The sequence below is a fragment of the Microcaecilia unicolor genome, chromosome 3 (assembly GCF_901765095.1).
Source record: "Microcaecilia unicolor chromosome 3, aMicUni1.1, whole genome shotgun sequence".
NCBI lineage: Eukaryota > Metazoa > Chordata > Amphibia > Gymnophiona > Siphonopidae > Microcaecilia > Microcaecilia unicolor.
In genome coordinates, this window is record NC_044033.1 from 167,010,211 (window position 1) to 167,037,047 (window position 26,837).

Sequence of the window (26,837 nt, forward strand, 5' to 3'; positions counted from 1 at the left end):
TAGTAATCCAAAACTAATATGTTACTGTGATTCAGATTGGGCAGGGGATCATTCTGATTATAAATCCACAAGTGGATATGTGTTTATGTATGGAAATGTACAAATTTCTTGGGCCAGTCATAAACAAAGTATTGTGAGTCTGTCTTCTACAGAAGCTGAATATGTGGCCGTATCAGAAGCATGCAGAGAACTGATGTGGATTGAAAAACTTTTGCTGGATTTTGGAATAGCTGAACAGAGACCAATCCAGATAATGGAAGATAATCAGAGCTGCATCAGACTGTCACAGAATGACAAGGTTCAGTCACGCACCAAGCACATCGCAACGAAATACCACAACGTGCGAGAGCTGGCGAAAGAAGGGGTCATCAGTCTAGACTATTGTCACACCAGTGAGATGACAGCTGACATCATGACCAAACCGTTACCCAGAGAACGTTTTGAGAATCTGCGAATAAAGCTTGGACTTTGTATGAATTAATAATTGCATGACAGTTATGCATGAGAAGGGGTTTGTTGGAATAATGTATTGTATTTAACATGCATTGTCTGTCGGCAATATTTTTCTCTGCGATTGCTCTGTGACCTCTGATGTGAATTGCCTAGAGAGGTCACACCCATGCAACTTCCTGTGGGGGTTGGGCACAGCACAGCACATGGAGCTCAAGGTCTCTCCTAACTGAGGATCTATGGTGTGAGCATCCATTACCATCTAAGCACATGGAAAGAGCTGATAATCCAAATGTATAGTATTATGTTTATATAAGCCTGTCTGAATATAATCTAACTACAAACTGTGAGTAAACAGATGTTTTGTTACTTCAACTTTAAAGTGACTCAGCAGTGAATTATTCTGGGGTGTATGTGAGAGAGATGAAGAAAAGAAATTAACATTTCTAAAGCTGAAGCTGTGTGTATAAAATCTGCTAATTATTTACTACAAATAATCCAACAAAAAAAAGGTATGAACAAGTTCCTGGGTGAAAAGTATATAGTCTGTTATTGAGATAGACATTGGAGAAGCCACTACTTGCCCCGGGATCGGTAGCATGGAATGTTGCTACTATTTGGGTTTCTGCCAGGTCACTTGACCACTGTTAGAAACAGGATACAGGGCTACATGGACCACTGGCCTTATGGCTATTCTAATTTAATTTTAAAAAAATTTAATTTACACACACAACTTCTAGAATACTATAAAAGTTACACACTCTGCACGGCACACTTAGACCCGTTCACTTATGTCTGCCATTAACCTGGGGTAAGCAAGTCTGCCTAACTTTTGGCACACCAGTGAAGTTTATCCTAGTATTCTATACCCACTATGGTGCACTTACGGTGCTGTTATAGAATTGGTGCTCAGTGTGCACCACTGTGGTGCTTAACTTGAGGTGTCAAGTTATAGAATTTTACAATATGCTAATCCACGTGAGGAATTTTCAAAGGGAGGTGTGCAGCTAAATGGATGTTTATACATAGAGAGAAAAAAAAACAGCTTTGAAAATTTCTTCCCAGGAAACAGGGAGGAGCAGCAGCAAAATGGCAGCATGGAACAAACATGGGTAGGTATTTCATTCTGAAATTCCTGTGGATTGCATACAAAACAAATAAGTTGAAAAGTGTATACTTATAGTAGGACAAACTGGCACGTTTCTCCTTCCTCCAATGGCAAACTCATGCTTGTCTTTTGGGAAATAGATGTGAAAAGACTAGGGCTGCACACTGATTAAAAATTCTAATTGCTTGATTAATCGTGACTGAAATTTTTAATTGCAAGATAATCGCATAATACTGATTTCAGTTTCATTACAAAAATTTAAAAAAAATTAATTCCTTCAGCCATACAGAGTAGAAAATAAATTATCCATTATCCTCTCATTCTTCCCAACCTCCCACACTATAAACGATGTCCCTCCCCCCACCCACCCTTCCCTCCTGCTTTGCTCCTTACAAGGGTAGAAGGAGGGAGAGGGAGGAAATTGTGAAAAGTGAACCATGTGGAATATGTGGGAGACAATAGCTTCTGATACTAGTCCTTTAATCTCAAGATTAATTGTGATTACTGTCACAATCATCAGTCTCTTTAATACACAAATAAAAGTTTCTCTCCTCTGTTTGCACCAAACACTGATTTCTGCTGTAGGACCATAAAGTAGATGTAAAAAACACTTTTCAGCAAGTTACTCTGCAAATAATTCCTACTAACAAGTCAGAGGGCATATGCAATGATACTGGACATCAACTAACACCTACTCAAATATCAAGATCTTAAGACTAAACAGATCTTACATCTTCTAAGTCTGTTTTATCATTATACGTCTGTTAAATAATTCAATATTTTATACTTACCACAAATTGAATTTATTCTCGCTGTAGGCCTGAAGCTGTCCACAAAGTCTGACACTAGGCTACCCAATAACTAAAAATGTAGAACAGTAAATAGGAGAAAAATAAAATCTTTGTGTTAATGCCTACGTATTGATCCTTTAACCACATAAATCCAATACAAATACATTCATTGCCGTCATTGTTATATGAACATCTGAGGTGGTATACAGAACCACAGAATTGGTAAGCGGCATCAACATACATTTAAAAAATAGTGAAAGAATGAAATAAAAATGCTTGGGATAAAAACATGGCACAAATATAATGGAAGAATACAACAACAATTAGCAACCCAGGATCAAGAACATATAATGGAGAAAGAAGAGGGAAAGGAAGGAAAGGGAGGGCAGCTCTGACCCATGAATCCTGTGAAGGGAGCCTATGGTTCAGGAATAAGGGGGGGGACTTCCTTTTTATATTAAGCTCAGAAGTCTACATTTAATTCTACTGAAAATCAGAAGCCAATGTGCTCAACCAATAAGAGACACCTGGTCAGATGTTTCAGCATTATATACTAATTTGATGGCTGTTTTGTACTAGCTCTACCTGTTTCAGGTTGAAGAGACAGACTGAGTAGAGAATGCAACCACACGAGTAGTCTCTCAACACTGGCACTGCCTCAGAGATCTTCTAGGTGGGACACCCTGTCAGTGGATCTTTTTGACACTCACCGGAACAACAAAGTCCCTCAGTATTGCTCCTGACTCAGGTCCCATGACATGCTAGTGTCGGATGCCTTCCTCCTCGATTGGAGGGAGGGCCTTCTATGTGTATATCCTCCAATACCTCTGATAGGGAAAACTCTGCTGAAACTCAAGTAGGATTGGGGAACCATGAACTTAATCACGCCCTACTAGCAGAAGCCCATATGGTTCCTCTACTTCTGGAGTTGTCTTCTGAAGAACCCTGGAGATTAGACTGTTTTCCGACCCTCATCACACAGAACGAGGGATCTCTTCTGCTTACAAACCTCTAGTCCCTGGTCCTCACGGCTTGGATATTGAGAGCGTAGAATTTGTTTCCCTTTGACTGCCCGAGAAGTCTCCAGGATTCTGCTGGCTCCCAGGAAAGATTCCACTAAGAGAGGAGTAGCCTAGTGGTTAGTGAAGCGGACTTTGATCCTGGGGAACTGGGTTTGATTCTCACTGCAGCTCTTTGTGACCCTGGGCAAGTCACTTAAGCCTCCACTGCCCTACGTACAAATAAGTACTTGTATATATTATATAAATCACTTTGAATGTAGTTGCAAAACCCACAGAAAGGCGGTATATCAAGTCCCATTCCCTCTGCCCCTGGTTTGCCATCTGATGTGCGAGCAAGGCCCCAGATCCTCTCTTGCCCTACACAAATCCTGCTTGTACCTTCTGGTCTCCAAACCAAGGGGCCCTTTTACTAAGCCGTGTAAGCATCTACACGCACCCAACGCATGCCAAAATGGAGTTACCATCCGGTTACCGCGTGGCTCTTGTGGTAATTTCATTTTTGGCGCATTTTCAGACGTACGTAGGTCATTACCACCCAGTTACCACATGAGACTTTACTGCTAGGTCAATGGCTGGTGGTAAGGTCGCAGACCCAAAATGGATGCATGGCAATTTTGATTTTGCCTTACGTCCCTTTTCGGCAAAAATTTTAAAAAGGCCTTTTTTACAGGCACGCTGAAAAATGGATTGGTGCACGCTCAACACCCGCTCCTACACTACTACAAGCCATTCTTCAGTGCACCTTAGTAAAAGGACTCCCAACTCTGTAAGGATTCATCTTAGTGCGATCAGTGCTTAAGATTGTCATGTAGAGGGTAACTCCTTCTCTGTACAGCCTCCTGTTCGATTTTTTGCAAGGTTTCTTCTGACAAAGACCCTATCAAATCTCCAACTATGTCATGGGACTTCAACATCACCTCACCCAGCTGATGAAAGCTCCTTCAATTTCGTCCCACAGATCAATTCAGGGACTTGCGAGTTATGTCTATCTACCACCAGGTGGAGATAGAGAGAGAGAATGACAGAGCTCTACCATATAGGATACTGTGCAGGCGGATAGACATATTCTGTGCAGCTCTGCTCAGTGCTGGCTCCTGGCCTGTCCCTCAGGTTCAGTTGAGCTTGGGGGCTTGGAGAGGGTCCTTTCTGGACTCAGGGGTACACCTGGTGGTGCCAAGTCCCTCCCTTCTGTTCTGCTTAATTTCTCTAGCCTGTCTTTGGCTGACATTTCTTGTTTAAATAAAAAAAAAAAGAAATGAAACTGTTGCCATAACAAGGGAACAAGAAGTACAGCATTTAGCAGTACCAATACAACATTTATAAACCACTATAGCCCTGATATGGGTTCAATATGGTGTACAATAAAAGATTATGAAATAAAATCTCACAAAATTATAGCATTCATGAATAAAAGCTAAAGAAAAAAATAACAAAATTGAACAAAAACGCATAATGGCAAAAGAAAAGTGTGTGTTAAACCAAATTATGAAGACCCAATAGCAATAAGCATGAGCAGTTTCAGGCACCATTTCTTCCTCTGCTGTGCCTCTGTGAACAACTTCATTTGTGAGTTCCGAATTTGTAAGTGGCTTTCTTTATCTCTTCCCTGAATGGCTGCCCCGGTGGAATTGGTTAAACGCTGCTTGTGGTGTGGGAGCTGGCGAGCAGCGCCGGGCGTCTCTAGAACAGCTTAAATTACAACATGGGCTACTTCTAACACCTCCAGAATATATCCTTACCCAGTGAGAAAGCTTGCCTTCAGGATAAAGCTTTCGGATCTCTGTGACAGCAAAATAAGCAGGCAATAAGCAGGCATTCCTGTCCAGGATGTAAGCTACAACCTAGAATAAGCAGAATTAACAAAATAATTCAGCCTGAGCAAGGAAGTGCCCTTAATTCAAAAGAAAATATGGATATATTTATTTATTTAACACACATTTATACCCCACATTTTCCCACTTAGTTGCAGGCTCAAGGCTATGTATCATAGCATAAAGACTAATGCTTCCAATTATCTGAAAACTGACTGAATTTGACGACCTCACAAGCCAAAACAGACACTTAAAAGTGGTAAGACACCATCTGCAGTTAAGTGTGTGTTTTCCTATTCTGTGTCGCACTGAGAGAATGTATTGTAAAAGGAGGGGGGGGGGGGGGTTAAGCAGATGACGACAGGAAGAACTCCACTACTGCTTTAGAAGTGTAATTTGTTTGGAGTCCGTTGAGGCGTTTTCCTCCTTTATATATTCTTTTTGCTACATAGAGATTTCAATCTTGCCTACACTTATATGTACTATGAAGGGGCATTTACAGTTGATTGATATAGATATGACACACAGGACAGAGTTTGGTTGTGATGTCGTCTGAACTGTTTGGTTTGGGCTTATTTTTATTGTTTGTACTATTCTGCTATCTTTTATTCTGTTGATACCAGTTAAAATGGCCTTTTCCATTTTTTGAAATATAAATGCACAAATTTTGTGCTGATTCTTTAAAATGTCACAATCTAGAAGAATCTCCATTTTTCTCCAAAACCAAATATAGCTACAAGAACTCTATATTACCAAATTTAAAATAAATGTTACTGAATGCTAATAAGCACACTAAGAGACACAAACTGAGGGGGGAAAAAAAGTATAATATGCACGCACATAAACATAAAACCTTATAACCCAATATTTGAAAGCACCCATCTGTCTACTGATAGGACACTTATCTTCATAGTAGCTATCTGTAAATTAATTAGTGGCAGTGGATACTGCTGCTGAAAATTCATACAGACTGCCACAATACTGCAAAGGAAGAACATTAGTATCTGCCCAACTATACAGAAAGTATAGCTGAACGGTTCAAGCTAGGAAGCAAGAAAGCTTAGCGAAGCATACTTAAAACTGCTGGTGGCTGAATATTGACAGCTATCCATATAGCAGTGGTGGTGGCTGTTGTACATGCATTCAGTACCACCACTTCTGCAGTGCTAATATATGAGGATTATTTAAATGATGCGGCTAGCATTTAAAAAATGCATTGCCCAAGGTTTCTAAGTATTACAGAAACAGCTCTACATCTATAATACTCAATGAACATGAAAACTTTATATAAAATATGTAAAATTATTACTCTTCTTGTATCAGATTTTTCAAGTCAAACAAATCTGTATTTTACATTTCCCCATTTTACAAAGGGAATATATGTGTATGAGGAAAAATTTCCACATCGGGCTTTACACCAGCTCAGAGGCAAGCATAGGTTTAAAAAAAAAAAAAAAGTGTGTTTCGGCCAGGGCTTTACATAAGGGATTAAGGGGTTATTCTCCTTAATTCATCATTGTTTAAATTCTGCCATTTCCATGTGTAAGCTGCTGGGTTCATGCCATTCATTTTTTCAGCTTGTATAATTTTAAAATAGCCATTCTCATTGCACATTCTAATATGTACACATGCATTCCTACAGGTATTTTAAGACTCTGCATCAGTAGAACCTTTTGTAAAATACCACTGGAATTTAGCAAGTTCAGACCCAGATGCCTCAATTCCATTATCTATGTTCTATGTAACACGAGGCTCAATATGCCATTTATCACATATTTTTCATTCCTACTGGGGTAACTTTGTACCTATAGCTGGAAAAAGTAAGTAATGGAGTTTTTCCAAAAAGGTTCCTCTTATTTTGTTCTTTAACACATTTTGAATTGCATAACACACTGAAGAGAGACCTGAATCCCTACCCTATCATAGGATAATAATTACCTACTTCCTACACTTATAAATAAAATACTGCAGATACGCCTTATTAAAAAAAAACGGTCTTCAACCACTGTACATTTTTCAATCTGCTGTCTAAAAAATGCAATTCAAAATGCATTAAAGAACAAATTTACTGATCTACAGCATATAGTATATACTTTCAACATGAAAACACAATTATAGAAATACAGTACAGTCTCGATCATCCAACATAAATGGGACGACCCGTTGTCAGATAAGTAAAAAGTCAAATAATACAGAAAACACTGCATAAACCCCCTCAAACAATGTATAAACAAAGGCACAGAGTTCCCGATTTTCCAAAACTGTTCTAAAACAAACATTTTTAATATAAATAAATGCGATGCCACCGGGGGTCTGTCGGATATGCCGGACAGTCGGATTAGCGAAGATCAGATAATCGAGACTGTTCTCCAAAAGTAAGTAAGAATAAGAAAATTTCTTGCTTCCTTAAGTATTTACACCCCCTGATCAATTCCTGATAGAAGCCCTATCTGTATAAATAACAGTCAAGAATAATTTAGGATTACTGTCTACCAACTTTGCACAGCAAGATGATGCCGTTTTTACCCATTTTTCTTGGCAAAGTAGTTCTGGGGGTTGTCTTTGGACTGCAGTCTTCAAATCTTGGAACAGATTTTCTATTGGATTCAGGTCTGGGTTTTGACTGAGCCACTTGGTCACTTTCTTCTTGCTCAGTCCCTTTACCATTGCTTTCCTTAGGATCACTGTCCTGCTGAAAGGTGAATCTTCTCCCAAGTCCCAGATATACAAGCGACTGTATCAGGTCTTTCTCCAGGGGCACAAGCTCCTGCACAAGTCTTCCTGTGCCTTCTGCTACAAATCATCTGCACAATATAATGGTGCCACCTCCATTTTATTTATTTATTTTTAATTTTTAAGAGGGATGATGCTAGTAGGGTGCTGGGCTGTGTTTGTTTTTGCCACATATCTTTTAGTATTAAGACCAATAAGCTCTACTTTGTTCTCATCACACCACAACACTCTCTGCCACATTGCAGCATTCCCTAAGCGTCTCTGCATAACTTAGCTTTTCTTCAGCAATGGCTTAATTCCACCCTCTCATAAATTCCATGGTCTAGATTTACTAAAATACATTATCAAGTTAGCATGTGCTAATGCAGCTAATACATGTCATTAGTAAATAGGCCCACTCTATAAAATAGATTTCTGTTAACACATTTTATATAATCTAGCTCCATGTTTATGTAGGGTAATCCTGAGACTTGACTCATTAACATTTTCTCCAGTTTCAGGCACAGACCTCTGTACTTTTTAAAAGTAATTTAGGACTCACAGGGACCTTTTTTCTGCAGTTTCCTCAACCTACAACCACTAACCCTGGAGGGACCCGAATGAAGCAGCATTTTTCCCAGGAATATTCAAACATACTGAAATTTTCTTCTTCTAGTTTCCCCATTGGAATCACTTTGATATTATCTATATTTTAATGCAATTTATAAACCAAACAAATATACTTGTACAGAAACTAGAGATCCAGCTAAATAAATGTTATGCATCTACCTATTTATTAATTTAAAAACTTTATATACCTTCTTCTTCAAAACAAAACACACACACACAAAGCAGTACTGTACTTGATTGAATGAGCTCAGACACACAAAAAGGATATAGATGGGCTCTGGCTTTTTTACGGCAATTTTTGGAACTGGACTTAATTTGGGTTTGCTATGACAAAATGTGTGAAGACTCATGTAATTAAGACCTTTTGGTTTCTTAAACTTACTGACTTCCTGCATGTTTCTAAAATTGTTCTTTCATCTTGAAAGTGAAAAGTATGCTACGTATAGAAGTAAACAAATCCCAAACACAACACAATAAATAAATAAAATTCTACTGAATATGCTGTTGTGTTAAAGTTGCCAACTTAAAACAAGAATATAGGACTGTACTGAATATTCATATTCAATTCAGCCCCGAACAGTACCCCAAAATACATTATTCATAAGAATATAAGAACATGAGTAGCCACACTGGGTCAGACCAATGGTCTATCTAGGCCAGTATCATGTTTTCTAACAGTTGCCAAGTCAGATCACAATTACCTAGCAGAAACCCAAATCGTGGCAGCACTCCATACTACAAATCCCAGAGCCAGCAGTTGCTTCCCCATGTCTGTTTCAATAGCAGACTATGGACCTTTCCTCCAGGAATTTGTCCAAACCTTTTTTAAATCCAGATACGCTAACCACTGTTACCACATCCTCCGGCAAAGAGTTCCAGAGCTTAACTATTCGGTCGAATACTGATTTAAATTCAAATACAAATAATCCAGGGCTCTACTGTGCTAAACCTACTGAAATAAACATTGATCTGCGATTTTACATTGCTTCTTTTATTATTTGTTACATTAAAGCTCAATGCCTATTATTCGTATTTGGATGCCTAAATCTGATGCTGCCATAAGAAGTGGCTTTTTTGCTCTCTATATCCTGAATTGGTGTATGTGATATTTTTGCATAAAAAATTAAAAACATTTTTGAAAAAAATGGACATTGTTATACATCAGGGAGGTGGTTGGTCGAGGACCAGTGATTGAAATGTGGTGACTGTGCATAAATGCATTAGCAATTCCATTAATTTGGTTAAGTGTCACCAGTCTGAGGTCCTTCTTCCCCCCTTCCGTCAATTTTTTTTTCACCATAGTGCAATTTGCCTGATCAGACCTGCTACCATTGTTGTTGTATTCATATTCAGCCAAATAATATTTGTATTCAGCCGATATTTGGTACAACTCTACAAAATACATTCATAAAAACTGAATTATATGAAAAAAACATAAGTCACTGAGAAACCAATTATCGTGTATCTAATGCTGAAAAAGACACTGAAATTTGGTATCCCCTAAAGCAGTTATATCAAAACATTAGCAGTGTCGGAGACTTGTCGTTTGAAACTAAGTGAGGTTTTGCCATCTACAGAGAGACTGTCTTGAAAAGATATCTATGAAAAGAGTGTTGTAGTTTTAGACCAATTTAAGATGTGTTTAAGTTTTTCAGTTTTTAGACGCTTGTATGAAAATTGCACACAATGTATTTTATGATAGAAAGAACTATAATCAGATGATGTCTCAGAGGTAGAAGACCTGATTCATTAACTGAAAATTGGTCTCCCAGTGACTGATGTTTTTTCAAATAATAATTTTTGATGAATTTATTATTGTTTAATTTGGTGGCTTAAGTAGACAAGTGAAACAAACTCCTACTTTTTGAACTTTTTTTCTTTTTTTTTTTTTGTCAACAAAATGTGAAAAACTACAAAAGTGTGAAGACTTTCACAATATACTGTAACGCTCAGAAAAGTCTGTATACTTTTCCAAGGACTTTTCACAGCGTAAAGAAAGAAATACTCCTTGACAGAATGCTGGTAAGCACAAAACATATTTGGAGGAAAAGGGACAATTCATAAGCCCATATAATTAGGTGTCTGTGGTTAAATGCATCTTTACATGAATAAATGCAAATAAACGTAGCACTTAGGGGTATAAGCATCCTAAGCACTATTCTGTAAAGGCATATGTAAATGCTATAGTGTATAAGGACAAAGGGATGTGCATGTGGGTGGAGCACCCAAATACATGCATAAGTTACATGTGCTCCAACCACACTTAGGCACCTGCAGTATTTTATAATGGAATCTGGGCGCTCAGATACCATTATAGAATGGGCGCTCAGATACCATTATAGAATGGGCGCTCATCTTACAGAATCTTGATGCCTACAAGGAGGCACCTGCTTATAGAATTGCCACATCTGAGTTTGGCATAGTTTTCAGCAAATTCAGGCACCATCTGTCCACTGTGAGGGTTTTGTTGCTGGTTTTGATACTTCTAAAGTTGGAGCCTTCCCCCACCCCTCTTCCTGTCTCTTCCTCTATGGGTGTTTGCTGTTTCTAAACAGAAAAAATTGGGGTGAAACGGTTTGTAAATCAAAATGATTTGTGAGAAGAAAATCCAGTCTCCAAATGACTGCAAAGATCTATCCAGTTAACTCTGGGAATTAACCAAATAAATGCCACTTAGAAATCCCCCTTGCAGAAGAGAAGGAAAAATTAATTACCTGATAATTTTCTTTCCTTCAGTCCCAAAGAATCAGTCTAGACAAATGGGTTGTAACCATTTGCCAGCAGGTGAAGACAGAGAACTCTAATACTGCAACCAAGCCAGTATTCTCTATCTCCAGCAGGCGGGATAGCAGCTCCTATGTGCTGTGATGATTTCTGTGTGCCTTCCTGTCCTGCTTGCAGGTTCAGATGAGTTTAGGTTGAGAATATCCTGTGCTTCAGGTGTAAAACTAGTGGTCTAGGTCCCTCCCTGATCCCCCATTGCCACTTTCTCCCTCTTTATCTCAGTCTTCCCTGCTTGTGGATGGTCACAACCTATTTGTCTGGACTGATCCTTGGGACATAACTGAAGTTAAATTTAGGTTGGACAAATTGATGTCCAACCAAAATTTGAGCAACCATGGGAAAAATCTCTGTTGTGCCAAAAAGTAAATAGAACAGCTCAGATATTCAGCACTACGGTATCTGTTTAACTCGGAAAGTTGACCACAGATATAGAAGGCCTAAGATAAACAGATAAAGATATCTGATCAACTTTACCAGCTGTACTCAAATAGCCAGATTTATCTGGAACACTGTCTAAATATTTGGTTAAAGATAACCACATAAAATACCTGGCTAACTAGATACCAAACTGTTGAATACTGTCCCACTTGTCATGCTTTCATATTATTGGATGTGATTTACAAAGTCCTGCTAGCATTTTAACATGAAAAAATGTGCATGAAGATACCAAGGATGAAAGTATATTCTGGTGAAAACACTAACGCACCTTCATGAATCAGCCCATTCATTTCAATGGACTGTCTGTCTTCCAGAACTAGTTACTCAGGTATGTGGCAGGGTACTTTTCATGCTTACCTCTCTGGCTGCTAAAAGTTGCTGCACAACAGCAGAGCTCACAGTGTTGGGAACAGTTTGAATTTTTTCCAAAATTGCTTTCAGCAGATCTCGCACACCCTGAAGTAAAACATACAATACATTTAACTATACAGGATTTTGCTCACTCAAAATGTTTCCTTACCCTCTCCCTCACAAACTTAAGTTGGGTGTCAAGTAAAATGGAAGCTCCCTACCCATCAAAACTGCACCTTTCACAGGGCCAGATGCAGAAACTTGTAATAGGGCTGCCGATAAATAGCGGCAGTACCACAAAAATATTCCACTGCATGCAGTAAACAAATAAGATGCAAATGTAATATGCGGACAAATCACATTAAAGGGAGAGGATCACTGTATGCATACACATTCGTTTTCTGCACTGACAGCCATGTCTTGAAGAAATTGTGGTGTTCTCACGCATGCACAGTTTTGCAGAGATACAGGTGCTTATTAATCTGCACCTGTATCTCCGCCATCTGCAAAAAAAGAAAAAAAATCTTTGCTATATTTCTGTCCTGCTTCTGACTTTATGGTCCCTCCCTGCCCACTCCTCTCCCATCCATCCACCCCTAGGCTAGCTCTCCCTACATAGGAAAACCAAGAGGCAATTATCTCTCTATATAAAACGCACCTCCACCGTTCTAATGAAGACGGAAGGACGCCTGAAACCGGAAGATGTAGTTGTGTAGATCGCTTTTTCCCCATGAGTGTCTGCCCCGCCCTCACGTCACAACGTGATGACGTCGAGGGCGGAGCACTGACACTCACCGAAAGCTTCATTACAACGCTGGAGGTGCGAGGAGTGACGAAAGGGACAAGGCACAGGTGCGGAGGCAGAGCTACACAGAAAAACAGAGCGTCGCAACCAATACAACAATACGGGTACGGGCACAGGGGCGGAGGCATAGCTTCAAATAAAAACAGAGCGTCGCGAACAACAGAAGAACCCGGTAAGAGCGCACGGCAAATGGGAACGTTTCACTGAAACTGGGAGGAAGCGAGGGAGGAAAGCAGCCTGAACATGGGAGGAAGGGAGGGAGCCAGCCTGAACGTGGGAGGGAGGGAGGCAGGCAGGCAGCCTGAACGTGGGAGGGAGGGAGGGAGGCAGGCAGGCAGCCTGAACGTGGGAGGGTGGGAGGGAGGCAGGCAGGCTGAACGTGGGAGGGAGGGAGGGAGCCAGCCAGCCTGAACGTGGGAGGGAGGGAGCCAGCCTGAATGTGGGAGTGGGAGGGAGGGACCCTGAACGTGGGAGGGAGGGGGGGCCACGACCCTGAAAGGCGGAGGGAGGGGGGCCACGACACTGAAGCTGGGGGGGGAGGGGAAGGGGGGCCTCTGCGGCACACTCTCATTCTTTCTCACACACACACACACAGAGTCTCACTCTATGTCACACACACACACACTCGCACATTCACTCTGTCTCTCTCTCACACAGTCACTCTCTCAAACACACACACTCCGAGGAAAACCTTGCTAGCACCCGTTTCATTTGTCTCAGAAACGGGCCTTTTTTACTAATCTATATAAACTCTATGTTGGACAATCCTGCTCACTGATATCCCTTAACACAATACATCTTCTCATACTTGTTAATCATATCAACATGACTTTTACTCAATGCAATATATGTTGTGCCTTCATCCTAAGGCAAACCATCTGGAACCTAACTGCTTGCCCCATCTGTCTCCAAATATCAGCTATGAAAGAAGAAATCAACAAACTCAAGAAGGAATTGGCTGCAAATAAAGAAGCATCCAGGACTACCCACTTTCCAGCTAATTTACCACCAACAGTGCCACAGAGGAATAGATGGGCCACAGTAGGCTCAGGCAGATTATGATCTGTGTCACAGAGGCATTCACCCTGCCAACTTTGGCCACTATATAATTCTTTTGCTGCATTGGAGCATTATGATGCTCAGAAAAGAAGTACTGAGGTACAACCAGAAGCAAGGAATTTAACTCATTCCAAAGAACATTCCCAAAACAATGACAGATCGGCTCAAAACAGAAAATTCTTACTGAAAGGAGACATCATAATAACAGGCATTAACTTAGGAACACAGTTCTAGGGTTCTAAACTAGTGAAATGCCTTCCAGAAGTACCAACCAAATACTGAATGTGATCTGAGAAGAGAGTAAGGATTCTAATGATATTGTAATCCACCTAGGAACACATGACCTGACCAACAATAGCAAGTCCGGAGCACAGAGAGTGTTCCAAAAGCTTGGGGAGGGACTCAAGCCTTTGGTTCGGACTGCAGCAGTTATTCCTAGTTATAGGAAGGGAGAGGAAAGACAATGTAAAGCAGAGGAGTTCAATAAGTGGCTTGAAGCTTGGTGTGAAGGTTTTAGATACATAGGAGGATGGAGCAGTACATGGAAAAATAACAGGCTGGACTACAATAATGGGCTACATCTTTCTGTGACAGGAACAAGGATCCTTGGGGAGAAACTCAAAGTATGTTTCTAGATATTTAAACTAGAGGGTGGGGGTGACAGAAGGATACAAGGAAATTCAGAAAGTCACCCCCAGGAAAAACATGATGGCAGTGAGGAAGGTAATGCTAATATAGAAAACCATCTAAACTCACTTAACACATGGAAAGCAATGAGCACAAATGTTTGTAGTCTAAATAAAAAGGTTCAAGATTTGCAATTCCTGATGTCTGAGGAAGACTTGGATACAGTTGCTATGACAGAGACATGGTTCAATGATTCCCATGAATGGGATGTGACCATACTGGGCTATAAGGTGGTCTTCTTGGTCATAGCAGCTACCAAGGAATCTACCTTAGGCAATTCCAATTTTTCTTGTTCATCTTGGGAAATGGGATAGACGTGAGACACTGCTTTGGCCACCATAAGGCTGGCATCTGGGGTAGCCCACTGAGCAGAAATAAATTCCAGCATAGCCTCGTGTACCAGGATGGACCTAGGAGGCTTTCTAATGCTAGCCATCTTTGGATTAGAGGAAGCAGTAGCTTTGTAATAAAGGAATATAACTCTTCCTTATGAAAGACCCTAACCACTGTGGGGTCATGAGCCTCATCAGCAAAATGTTCTTCCTCTTCAAGCCCTTCATGCACATTAGCAGCAAGGGAAGGTGATGGAGAAGAAACAGAGCCCACTTCTGAAACAGAGTTGAAACGTCTCCTCTTTGACAAGGGATCAGTCTGCAGAGACTATGAGGCTAATTAGACAAAGCAGCAATAGGGTCTGCTCCCTGTGCAGAATCTTTCAGCAAATAAGTATCATGTAATAATACCACAAATTCTGGGAAGAACTGTTCTCAAGACCTCCCCAAAGGAGAAATCCCCAACACGGCAACAGACTCACTCACGAAGGTAGAAAGTACAGAAGTATCTGAATTTGTCATCAACAGCGTTGCTAGTGGAACTGCAGGCACAGAATTGTGCTGCTTCAAAATGGCCACCGAAGACTGATCCGTGCAAAGGAACTGAGGAAAAAAACATAGTCACGTGTCTCCCGTGAAGGAAACAAATGGATCTTCAGCCAGGAGACTCATCAGCGGAATTAGAACTTGTACAACCCCAAGACACTGATCAGACGCTGTTCTCCACTTCCCACAGCAAGAGCAGTGTTTTACTATCTCTGCTATTGTTAGAACAAAAGGGAAACTAAAACCGTGAGTAAACCATAAGGCCAATACAAATTTAAAGAAACATTCACCAAGGTGTAGAAAATGAAGTCGGAAGCAGTTCTCAGGAGAAACTAACGCTGCCTGATGTAGAGGTAACACCCTCTCCAAGAAATAGCCAGAAGCATTGCTCAAGTGCCAGTGTCCCTCCAGTAAAGAATTTTTTTTACTTTTTTTTTTTTTTACTGTGAGGAAGATCAGGAGACAGCTGGAGAGGGGTTAGGGTGGAGGAGGGACCTGGCATCACCAGGTGTACCCCTTAAAGTCAGCACCACTTAGCCAGGTCACCCCCCAAGCTACACGGAACTAAGAGATCTAGAACAGGAGCGGCTACACGATGAGACCAGGAGCTTGCAAGAGACCATCCATCCATACATCTGCTGGAGATAGAGAATATTAACTGGCTAAGAATATTTCGTTCCTAGCTACACGGAACTAAGAGATCTAGAACTGGAGCTGCTATACAATGAGACAAGGAGCTTGCAAGAGACCATTCATCCGCCTGCTGGACATAGAGAATATTAACTGGATAAGAAGCAGTGGTGTGCTGGAGCCGGCTCGCAAGAGCCGCTTGTTAACTTTGCTCGGCTCTTGCGAGCCGGTTGTTGAAACCCGCGAGCCGGCTCTCCTCCCTCCCTCTTCCCTCACATCACCGACCTGACGAATTCTTCGAGGCAGGCAGTCTTGCCTGCCTGCTGCAAGTGCTGACTCTCCCCCGCTGGTGCTGCAGGTTCGCGCTTTAAAAATGGCTGCTGAGACTTCCAGAGGCGGCCTCGCGAGACTTCGCCCTTGTAAGTCTCGGCGGCCATTTTGAAGCGCGAACCGGCAGCGCCAGCCGTGGACTGAGTCAGTGCTTGCAGCAGGCAGGCAAGACTGCCTGCCCCGAAGAATTAAAGGAGTCAGATCGGTGACGGGACGGATGGAGGAGAATTCTATTAACAACTCGGGAGGGGGTGGCAGGGGAGAGAACTAGGGAGTTGCTGGGCATGGGTGGATCATGGAGGGGAGAGAAGGGTCGTCGCTGGGCATGGGTGGATCATGGAGGGGAGAGAAGGGTCGTCACTGGGTATGGGTGGATGGAGGGCAGGGGAGAGGAGGGTCACTGCTGGATTGGGTGGATGGAGGGCAGGGGAAAGGAGGGTCACTGGGTATGGGTGCATGCAGGGCAGGGGAGAGAAGGGTCGCTGGGTATATAGGTGCATGCAGGGCAGGGGAGAGGAGGGTCACCGGACATGGGTGGATGGAGGGCAGGGGAGAGGAGGGTCACTGGGTATGGGTGCATGGAGGGCAGGGGAGGGTCACTGGGTGCATGCAGGGCAGGGGGAGAGAAGGGTCACTGGACATGGGTGGATGGAGGGCAGGGGAGAGGAGGGTCGCTGGACATGGGTGGATGGAGGGCAGGGGAGAGAGAAGAAATGCTGGACATGGATGGAGGGGAGGGAAGAGTGAGGAAGGAGATGAGATGAGGGAAAAGGAAGAGAGGAGAAAAACTGCATATGGATGAAGAAAATAGGCAGAAGTTGAGGACCAGAAATGAAGAAGAAAGGAAAGAAATAAATGGAAAGGAAGCCCTGGAAACGGAGTTAAGAGGACAGATAGCAGCAGAACCGGATACTGGGCCAGCATGATCAGAAAAACAGTCACCAGACAACAAAGGTAGAAATAAAATCATTTTATTTTCATTATAGTGTTTGGAATATGTTCACTTTGAGAATCGGGTGCTCAACATTAAAAGTTTATATTTATTTACTTATTTATGGCATTTTATCCTACATTAAACATGAATTAGATTGGAACCTGGGATCATTTAATTTTTTTTTCCTGGAGAGAGTAACGCATTGCGGCCCCCCCGGCTATAGCCAGCTCTGCAATTTTGGGGCGGCGCAAAGGTGGACGGGGGGGGGGTGCAGAGGTGGACCGGGGAGAGAGCCTGTTGTTAAAAATTTACCAGCACACCACTGATAAGAAGCATTCCGTCCTATAAGACAGAGTTCAGTTCAGTGCTCTATCTCCACCTGCTAGTATATGGTCATAACCCACAAGTCTCTGGAGTCATCTGCTGCAGACACTAAGGAATGAGAGTCTTTCCTTAAATGAATTATCAGTTAGTTTCATGGAAGTGTCCCTCCTCGAGGTTTCTTAAATTGCCTCTCATTCCCATCTACTTGCTTGGGTATATCTACGAAGATAACTTTTCCTCCTAACCTCTCTACAATATCACTCAGAAAGATAACAAGCACAACAGATAACAGCACTAATCCCTGAGGCATTCTATGCATCAACTTTCTCTTTTCAGCTCTTGCTGATGTCTTTACGCAATCTCCTCTTCTCACCAAAGCCTTAAACATGCACATACGGTTTATTTATTATGAATAACATACCTTATAGTCAACACCTCCAATTATTTTCCGGATCAGTTTAAATGTTAACGCCCAAAGCTGTGTCCTTTCCCATTCAAATATGTCTGAGTTTATTAACGACTCACAAACCAACCTAGCACAAAACAAAATCAAATGAGCAAGTCATGAAAAAAAAAATATTTAGAATTTCCAAAATAAGCATGCTTGTTCAATACGTTGATACCTAAATAAGTGCCACCATACAAAAAAAATGGTTTTACAGCAGAAACCTAGTTAGGCTCTAAATCTTCCCTATGTAGTACTCTATACAAGTGCACAATCCTTGGGACCAGATACATTTTAGAAAGGTTCCATCAGGAATTTAGGGAATTTATTGCATAGCTTATCAGTACTAATTGGTAAATATTGTTTATTTTCTGCTTCTTCCTGTTATCCACACAGGAATCTACAGTTTTTGGGGGTTAAGTGTGTGTCGCATCTGGGCATGTCTGGCACTAATTTTGAGCTTTGGTGTGCAAATAACCTCCATGAAACATATTTTGGTTTTCAGAGCTTTTCGGTTTTTAGAATTTTGGATAAGAGATTGTGTGCCTGTACTTTAAATAGCTTTTCCACAGTCTCTCTGTAGAATTGGAGATAACACAAACAGTTCTCAGAAATTTCTCCTCCCAAGCTTTTATGCTGCAGTAATTTCTTTTTCCCTGTGCTGAAGGTCTGCACATTATTCTCATGCAGCTAGAAATCCTTTTGGATTTCTTAGGCAGCTGATAATTCGGTTTCTCCTTGCTCATCTTGTATTTCAGCAGCAACCAGAGCTACTCTTCCCTCCCTCTGTTTTTCTACTGTTTTTATCTTTTCTGAAGATGTGTTCCTGATCGCTATTATACCAGAACTTGGTGACTACCTACAACATGAGATTTTCATATTAGGAGGTACTATGTACATACATCTGTCTCTTGAAAAACAAACTTTTGCAGTCCTCAAGGACTGGAAGTGAGAACCACTGACCTAGGCTGTTTCTTACAAAGAACTCTACAATGATCACATTTAAGCTGACAAGTCATTTGCAAATTTTCAAATATCAAATGTATAACACAAACTCCAAATAACATCTGTTGTCAGCTCTATAACATACCTTGGTTGAAGGACACCAGTTTCCACTGCCATTGCTAGACAATCGTAGAGGAAAGAGATTCTTTTAGGGCTGTGCTGCCCATGGATAAATCTTACAATCCACTGAACACACTGTTCATGAGACTCCTAGGAAATCCAAGAAAAGGAATTTAAATTATATCATCAATATTTCTCTATGTAAGGACATTTCAAAATGGCAGTGATATATATTTATATATGGTGCCAGAAAGAAGAGGCTTCACACATCTGCAGAAAGTAGCAAAAAGTACTCCACAAAGCAGACTAAAAGCTCAGAACAAATCTTTATTCAAAGGAACCCGAAGTGGCCACATTTTGTCGCATTGGCTGCATCAGAGGTTAACAGAACACTAATAATAAGAACACACAGTATTAAAAGCAAAAAGTCTCAACATATACATAAAGATTTTTTTTAAGAGAAAAAACCCCTATACTGAACCAAAAATAACTGCATACATACAATCATGCAAGATGCAAATAAGGAGAAATTAGATCTTACCTGCTAATTTGCTTTCCTTTAGTCCCTCCGGACCGGACCAGGATTGGACTGATGGGTTGTGCTCGCCTACCAGCAGGTGGAGACTGAGAAAAAACTCTGACTCTAGAGAGCCAATAGGAGCCCTGGCCATGTGACCTTAGCCTCAGTATTTGAATAACAAAGCAGGAAAGAAAGAAAGACCTTCTGTGCCGTATGGAATCCTAGCAGCCACAAAGCACTCGGCAACGCCAAGTATCAGAGCTCACCAGCAACTCTCACCAGAGAAGTGGTATGGCCCGATATGTATTACAGCTCACCAGCAACTCTCACTAGAGAAGTGGTATGGCTCACTTGTACTATAGCTCACCAGCAAATCTCACCAGAGAAGCGATATGGCTCACATGTAATATAGCTCACCAGCAACTCTCCCCAGAGAAGTGGTATGGCTCACGTATAATATAGCTCACCCGCAACTCTCACCAGAGAAGTGGTATGGCTCACTTGTCTTATAGCTCACCAGCAACTCTCACCAGAGAAGTGGTATGGCCCACTTAAGATTTTATATATATTCCATCAACTGAGCTTACCAGCAACTCTCACCAGAAAAGTGGTAAATCATATTTAAGGTTTTATAGATATTCCAGCAACTGAGCTCAGCCACAACTCTCACCAGAGAAGTGGTATGGCGTATTTAAGGTTTTATAGATAGATTCCAGCAATTGAGCTCACCAGCAACCACCAGAGATGTGGTATAGACCACGTAAAGTTCTGTATATATATAGTATTGTTCCACGAATCGTAAAGGAATGAATACACTTCCTACTGAATACACTTCCTACTTAATAAAAGAAGCTAAAGAGTAGAGAGAACATGGGAGGGGCCTGGTCCGGTCCGGAGGGACTAAAGGAAAGCAAATTAGCAGGTAAGATCTAATTTCTCCTTCCTTAGCGTCCCTCCGGACCGGACCAGGATTGGACTGATGGGAAGTACCAAAGCAGTAATCTGAAGGGAGGGACCCTATGAAAACTGCAGAGAAATGTTCATGCTGCATAGACCACCTGGCGACAACTAACATGTAGTGTGTCCCAATGAGCAAAATAAAATGAAACTAGGACTAAGTTGCCAACTTACCAATGTGCACCGAGAGCACCAAAAATCGCCGTAGTAAGAATAGAGCCCGCTTCTGAAGTTGTGGAATATGTTGTAATACGCTGTGGAACTGCCCTCTCAGCGAGAAGAGAAATAGACATTCTCATTTCCTTGATCCTTCGCGATATAGCGGGTTAGAAACAATGAAAAACTTTTACGCCTACTGGCTAGAAGGACAAAACCAATAAGAAAAAACCGATTGGGAAAGGTGAAAACTTTAAACTACAGCAGACCGAAAAGAAGTTACCAACCGTAGAAGTATTCCACACATAGATCTACTTGCTGCAATGGCTACTGGGAAATACTGCTTGAAGAGGAAAACTTTATAGAAAAAGTTATGGCTACTAGAAAACAGAACTTTAAGAGTCTGTTCACCTAGTTCACCTAGCTGGTGGACGAAGCGGGAGGTACAGGTGCAGGACTCCTTTAAGAAACCGCTTTGACAGTGGATGCTGCATAAGCGTGCGGTTGTCAACAGTATCATGCATCACTGATAGAGCTGCCAAATGAACTCTAATGGATGAGTAAGACAGACAAGATTTCGCAAGATGCAGAAGATATTCCAAAACATGCAAAATGGATACTGTTTGTGGAATGAAGTGGCGAGAGGAGTACCACAGAGTGAACCGTCGCCACTTTGATTCATAGGACTTTAATGTAGATTTCTGTCTGGAAGCAATTAAAACTTGAAGTACTTCCTGCGAAAATATCAAAGATGTTGCAGACCCAGTAACCACGCCATAAGTTTGAGTGACTGGGAGTCCGGATGTAGAAGGGTGCCTTGGTTCTGCGTAAACACCTAGTGAGATGATGGAAGAAACGCATAAAGAAGGTTGAAAAACCCCTGCTGGACGTTGGCATCTGTCCCTGTCTCCGTCAAGACTGTTGCTGAACGGAAGAAGCAAGAAATGTTCGTGAGCCTGAAGGCAAAAAGAGATAGCCCTGAAGTGTCGCAGTGAGGAAGTAAGGCTGAAAAAATGAGAGTCCATTCACCTAAACGCAGGGTGACACAACTAAGAAAAAATGAGTACAAACTCAAGAGTATACTCTTAACTCCTCCTTGGCGGATGACATAACCCATTGCCATGGCAAGGACCAACATAGCTCTCTCCGCCTTGTTTGTCAGTAGGGAAAACAAAATTCACCCGAAGGTAAAACGAATTGCTGAGGTCCCCCAGAAAAAAAATATATAAAAACAAGCTTCTGCCAAAAAGTGTACTGCACGAAGCATCCCAATGACAGAACTAAGGTTCTTGAGATAACTAGATGACCCTTAAATAGCGCGATTGATGACCCTGAGATTCGCAATAGGATGAAGGAAAATTCCTTCTTGGGCATTAGAAAGTAAAATTGCATTCTGCAGAATAGAGCGAGGAAATGGCCGAAGGCCCAAGGTCACCAAGAAAAATATAAACTGGGATGTTTGCAGAGGAGACAAAAGACTGTGCGCCAACCTGACTAAACAAAGAGAAAATCAGAGATATCTGATGAGAGATCAAATGAGAGATCAAATGAGAGGCCTGGCTACAATCACCACCCAACCTAGAGACTGTAAGAAATGCAACACTCGGTGCGTGACCTGAGAACTCTGCTGATAAGACTTTCTCCAATTAGGCAGTCGTCTAGGTAAGAATGAAATGACCCTAAGAGCGCAATGAACATCCTCTTAGATCTATAAAAGAACGGAAGAGAGAGTACTGCTGAAAATGACCGGTTAATGCATAAGCAAAAAACTAGCCATTCTCTGGACCCTGAGGAGAAGAGGAAGGGTGACCAAGGACACCAGTTAAATAGGGCTACAAACTCCAACCCTATCTCTATGGCGTTCCATAGTTGGGTAAGTTCTGAATATAGAAAGTTCTGAATATAGGAGTCCACCAGCTATGGTAGTACGCTCCGGACAGAAAAAAATTGTCCCAGTATGAACGTCTGATTCACCGGCCTGTAATTTCTTGGATCTCCCTAATCCACATACCACTAATCCACGTACCACGGTCATGCGTCCTCCCTCACTGAGATGTAGATTGTAAGCTCCTTTGAGCAGGGAACGTCCTTCTTTGTTAATTTGTACAGCGCTGCGTAACCCTAGTAGCGCTCTAGAAATGTTAAGTAGTAGTAGTAGTACCAGACTCACACCCAATAGATATGAATGTTGAGCTTGTTTCAGGTTAAAACACCGAACCTAGGCCCAGGGTCCCCGGTGTTCCTAGTGGTGAACAGCCATGGCAAATATTGTATGTGTTAGTTTGCAGAATTACTGCAAAGCCTTGCTTTTGGAGCAGAGATTTCTGTTCGATACTCTCGTGAGAGGTTTTTTTTTTTTTTTTTTCTTTAATGCTGTTCTGGCTGTAGAAAGGTGGACATTTGAGCTTCCCCAGAATGGCAAAACTTATGTACCTATGCCCATTAGATATGAATGCTGGACTTGATGGACTTTAGGCCTTACCCAGCATAACCATACTTATGTACCTATGGTATAAATACACAGGAAGTGAGTGAATCCCCTTCCAATTGAAAGAACACTCTGGAGTGAAGGCGCATAGAATGAAAATGAAAAAGGACAAACTTGGAAATTACCTGTAACGAAAAAAGTGAAGTTGTGCCACAGCCACTTGGTGAAGGCAGTGTAGACAAGACTGTATCTGAATTCAAGAAAGCCTGATATAACATCAGGTCTCTAAGGAAGAGGAAGAGATAGCAGATGGTATGTATAGGCATACTGGACCAAACCAGGATGTTTATAATCTGCCAATGCTGAACTGATAGAGTAGAGACAAACACGAGTAGATGGTTTGAGGACCGTCCACTATCTTTAAGTGAAAGGATGACTTTATTCTCTAAGTGACCATATGTCCTGTAAAAACCAGAAGAAAGCTAAAATGAAATATGAGAGGCTTCAAGGCAGTTGGAAAAGAAGGGAAGACATGAATAAAGCATGCCTGCTAAGGCAGCTGAGTGACTGGGAGCTTGGTAGACAGGACTGTCCCTCAGAGAATATGAAAGAGCTGATATATCCCCATGGCATCTGAACAATATACTGTATGCCTCTAGAGAAGGCTTCTTAAAGCCGGAAAAAGAAAACACTGTATAACACTACAGCCATTGAGAGTGTCTGTTAAGTTCTTAAAACACTATATAACATCATAGGCATGGAGTAAAATGCTTGAAAGGAACTAAGATATTATGGTCAGAATTGCAAAGTACCAATCAATTGACTCTTAGACAATGTAGTCCTATTCATCAGGGAATGAGAAAGACAGAAATTTACTCTATGCCTATAGAGAAAGTTTCTAAAGTTCTTAAAACACTGTATAATACTACAGCTATTGAGGAAAATGCTTGAAATGAATTATGATATTATATTATGATAAGATGTAGATTTTCCACCAGGCAATGAAAAATGACTGAGCACCAGAAAAAACTAGTGTTAACAGCCCCGTGATACATAGAAATTTAAAAGAAGAAAAGCTTGTTATATATCCATATATGAAAGGAGCCCCCTTTCAACCAAATATTGCCTGCTGATGTGAAGAGCATTTTAGAATACGCCGTTCAGCACATACAAAAGTGTACACATTTTGGAGCCGAACTGCTCTATGAACTGCAGCCTTACCTTCAGCAGAGAGATCCCCGACTGATAAGATGGAGGGAGAAACAAAATGGCCGCTGTTCGCGCCACTGGCCCCGTGGCAATCGACAGCGCGCCCGACACCTCCGAACAAGCGGAGCCCAGTGGAACGTTGAAGAAACAACAGCCGGCGAAAAAGGCCCCGAAAAAACCGGAGGCAGCACCGGACCCGAAGAAACCTAGAAGGGAGAGCAAAATTTACACGTTCCGGCTGCGTGAACTGCGCGACGCTGACCGACAGCAGCTGTTTGAACTTTTAAGCCATATCGGAAAAAACAGGTGGCCGCGCTTACGCGGTTCGCACCTTTCTTTTTTTTTTTTTTTTTTCATTTGTTTAAACTGCCGCCGCCGCCAAAACGCAAGAAAATGGAGGAAATTAAATCTGACGAGAAAAATCGCTGTTTAAAGTCACAGATACTGAATTATTTTCTTCTGTTTGTTTTTTTTTTTTTTTTTTTTTTTTTATAACCCCTCAATCATAATAAAACACTGGAGCTGCCTGCTCGTTAGAAGTCTGGGGAAAGAAAGGCTGCTTCTTTGAATTTCCTTTTATTTGATTTAATTCTTTTAAAGCAGCTACCTGTTAAAAGTGGCTGCCTCTCCCAAAGACGGTACACCTTTCCAGAGAAAGGGACGGCCCTTCCCTGCTAAGCCAGGGAGATGGGGAGGAAGGGGGGTGGACTCGAGACACCCGAGTTTAACACCCCCGAGGCTGTCAAAGAAAGAAGAGAAAGGAAACCCTGTCAAGCCTCTAAATAAGATTCCAGGCACAGAAGAATTATCACAAATATCTGTAATATCTAAAGAGAAAAGGAGAGAGACTAATGGGCTCACTTCCTACCTGCTGGGAGACTGAGAAAATACTGAGGCTAAGGTCACATGGCCAGGGCTCCTATTGGCTCTCTAGAGTCAGAGTTTTTTCTCAGTCTCCACCTGCTGGTAGGCGAGCACAACCCATCAGTCCAATCCTGGTCCGGTCCGGAGGGACGCTAAGGAATATGCATTTAAACCCCCAAGCATAAAATTTATAGGTTCTCATCAACATTAAAACACATTGTAAAAACATTAAAACATAAAATCAACTTGATAATGTAAATAACTGTGACCATTTTATATCCTCAAATAGTTTCAGTTTGAAAAAAACTGTGTATAAAATCATGCTAAAAGGACACATACCAAACCTGGGCTAAAAAGCAGAGCTTCCCCTACTCAGCAAAAACTGGTCTAAAATAGCCAAAAAACAAATAAGGAACAATTGCAAATGTTTCTCATCAAGAGCAGACACGATAAACTCCCTTATAAAAATACTATGGAATTTTAAAAGTTAAAATTATACACAGAAGCAGCAAATCTGAAAAGCAGCCAGAGACACCTTGGAGGAGCTTGTTCAGTTGAAGCCACCCTGACATTCTGTGCTTCGCCAGAGGTCTCCACATGAGATAATTGTAGCCCTGAGAAAACGGTGACCATTAGAAGAAAGACTGCTGGAACACACGCATGGGAGCTTCGGCCCAAGACGTCACCTTCAAAAGACACCACTGTACAGCCTAGCACCTAACATAATGCCAAGCTTAGGGATTTGGAATTCGCTACAAGCAGCAAATTTATTCTCAAGGTTTTCTGGGAAAGACACCTGGCCCCGGGTCACGTCAAATTGTACTCCCAGATATTCCAAACTCTACGTTGGGACTAGATGACTCTTCTGCAGATTGATTACCCAACTTCGAGACTGCAAAAGTGCCATGACCTGGGTAGTCATTTGACAACTCACTTGCTCCGTCAAGGCCCTGATCAGCTAGTCGTCCAGACAGGGATGCACTCGAATTCCCTCTTTTCTCAGGAAGGCGGCTACCACCACCACCACAATCTTGGAAAAGGTTCTGGGCACCGTAGCTAACCCAAATGGCATCGCATGAAACTGAAAGATGCCCTAGACTTGCAAGGCAAGGAAAAGCACCAGTGTGGGGGCTAAAGAGGAACTGGCAAGTAGGCCTCTTTGAGGTTCAGAACCCCCAGATACACCGCCAGCACCACCACTCCAGAGACCTGTCCGCTACAGGGTTCTGGGCCTGCTCCAGCAAGGGTCGGGTGTTGTCTCCAAGGAGGTTTGACTGAAAACAGGAGACAGCATGACGTCAAAAAGTTGAAGCCACTTAAGTTAGTCTATGTTTCCCCTTCCCCGTACAGCCATCATTCTGTTTACACTCAAAACAAAGCAAACAAACCTATCAGCTGCTGCATCCACGTTATCATTCTTTATTGTTGGTAGTACTTTTATTTAATCTC

The 26,837-nt window shown here is 41.7% G+C and overlaps 1 protein-coding gene across 3 annotated transcripts in view; it reads right to left on the reverse strand.

Moving 5' to 3' along the window:
* MED23 (mediator complex subunit 23) overlaps positions 1-26,837 on the reverse strand; it is a 261,969-nt gene that overhangs the window by 220,049 nt on the left and 15,083 nt on the right. For all 3 annotated transcript variants that reach the window (XM_030196548.1, XM_030196549.1, XM_030196547.1), the window contains exons 4-8: positions 19,280-19,404; positions 18,166-18,277; positions 12,104-12,202; positions 5,111-5,212; positions 2,350-2,419 (exon numbers count right to left, since the gene is read on the reverse strand). In XM_030196548.1, the coding sequence (XP_030052408.1) occupies positions 2,350-2,419; positions 5,111-5,212; positions 12,104-12,202; positions 18,166-18,277; positions 19,280-19,404 (508 nt within the window). The remainder of the gene's footprint in view (positions 1-2,349; positions 2,420-5,110; positions 5,213-12,103; positions 12,203-18,165; positions 18,278-19,279; positions 19,405-26,837) is intronic.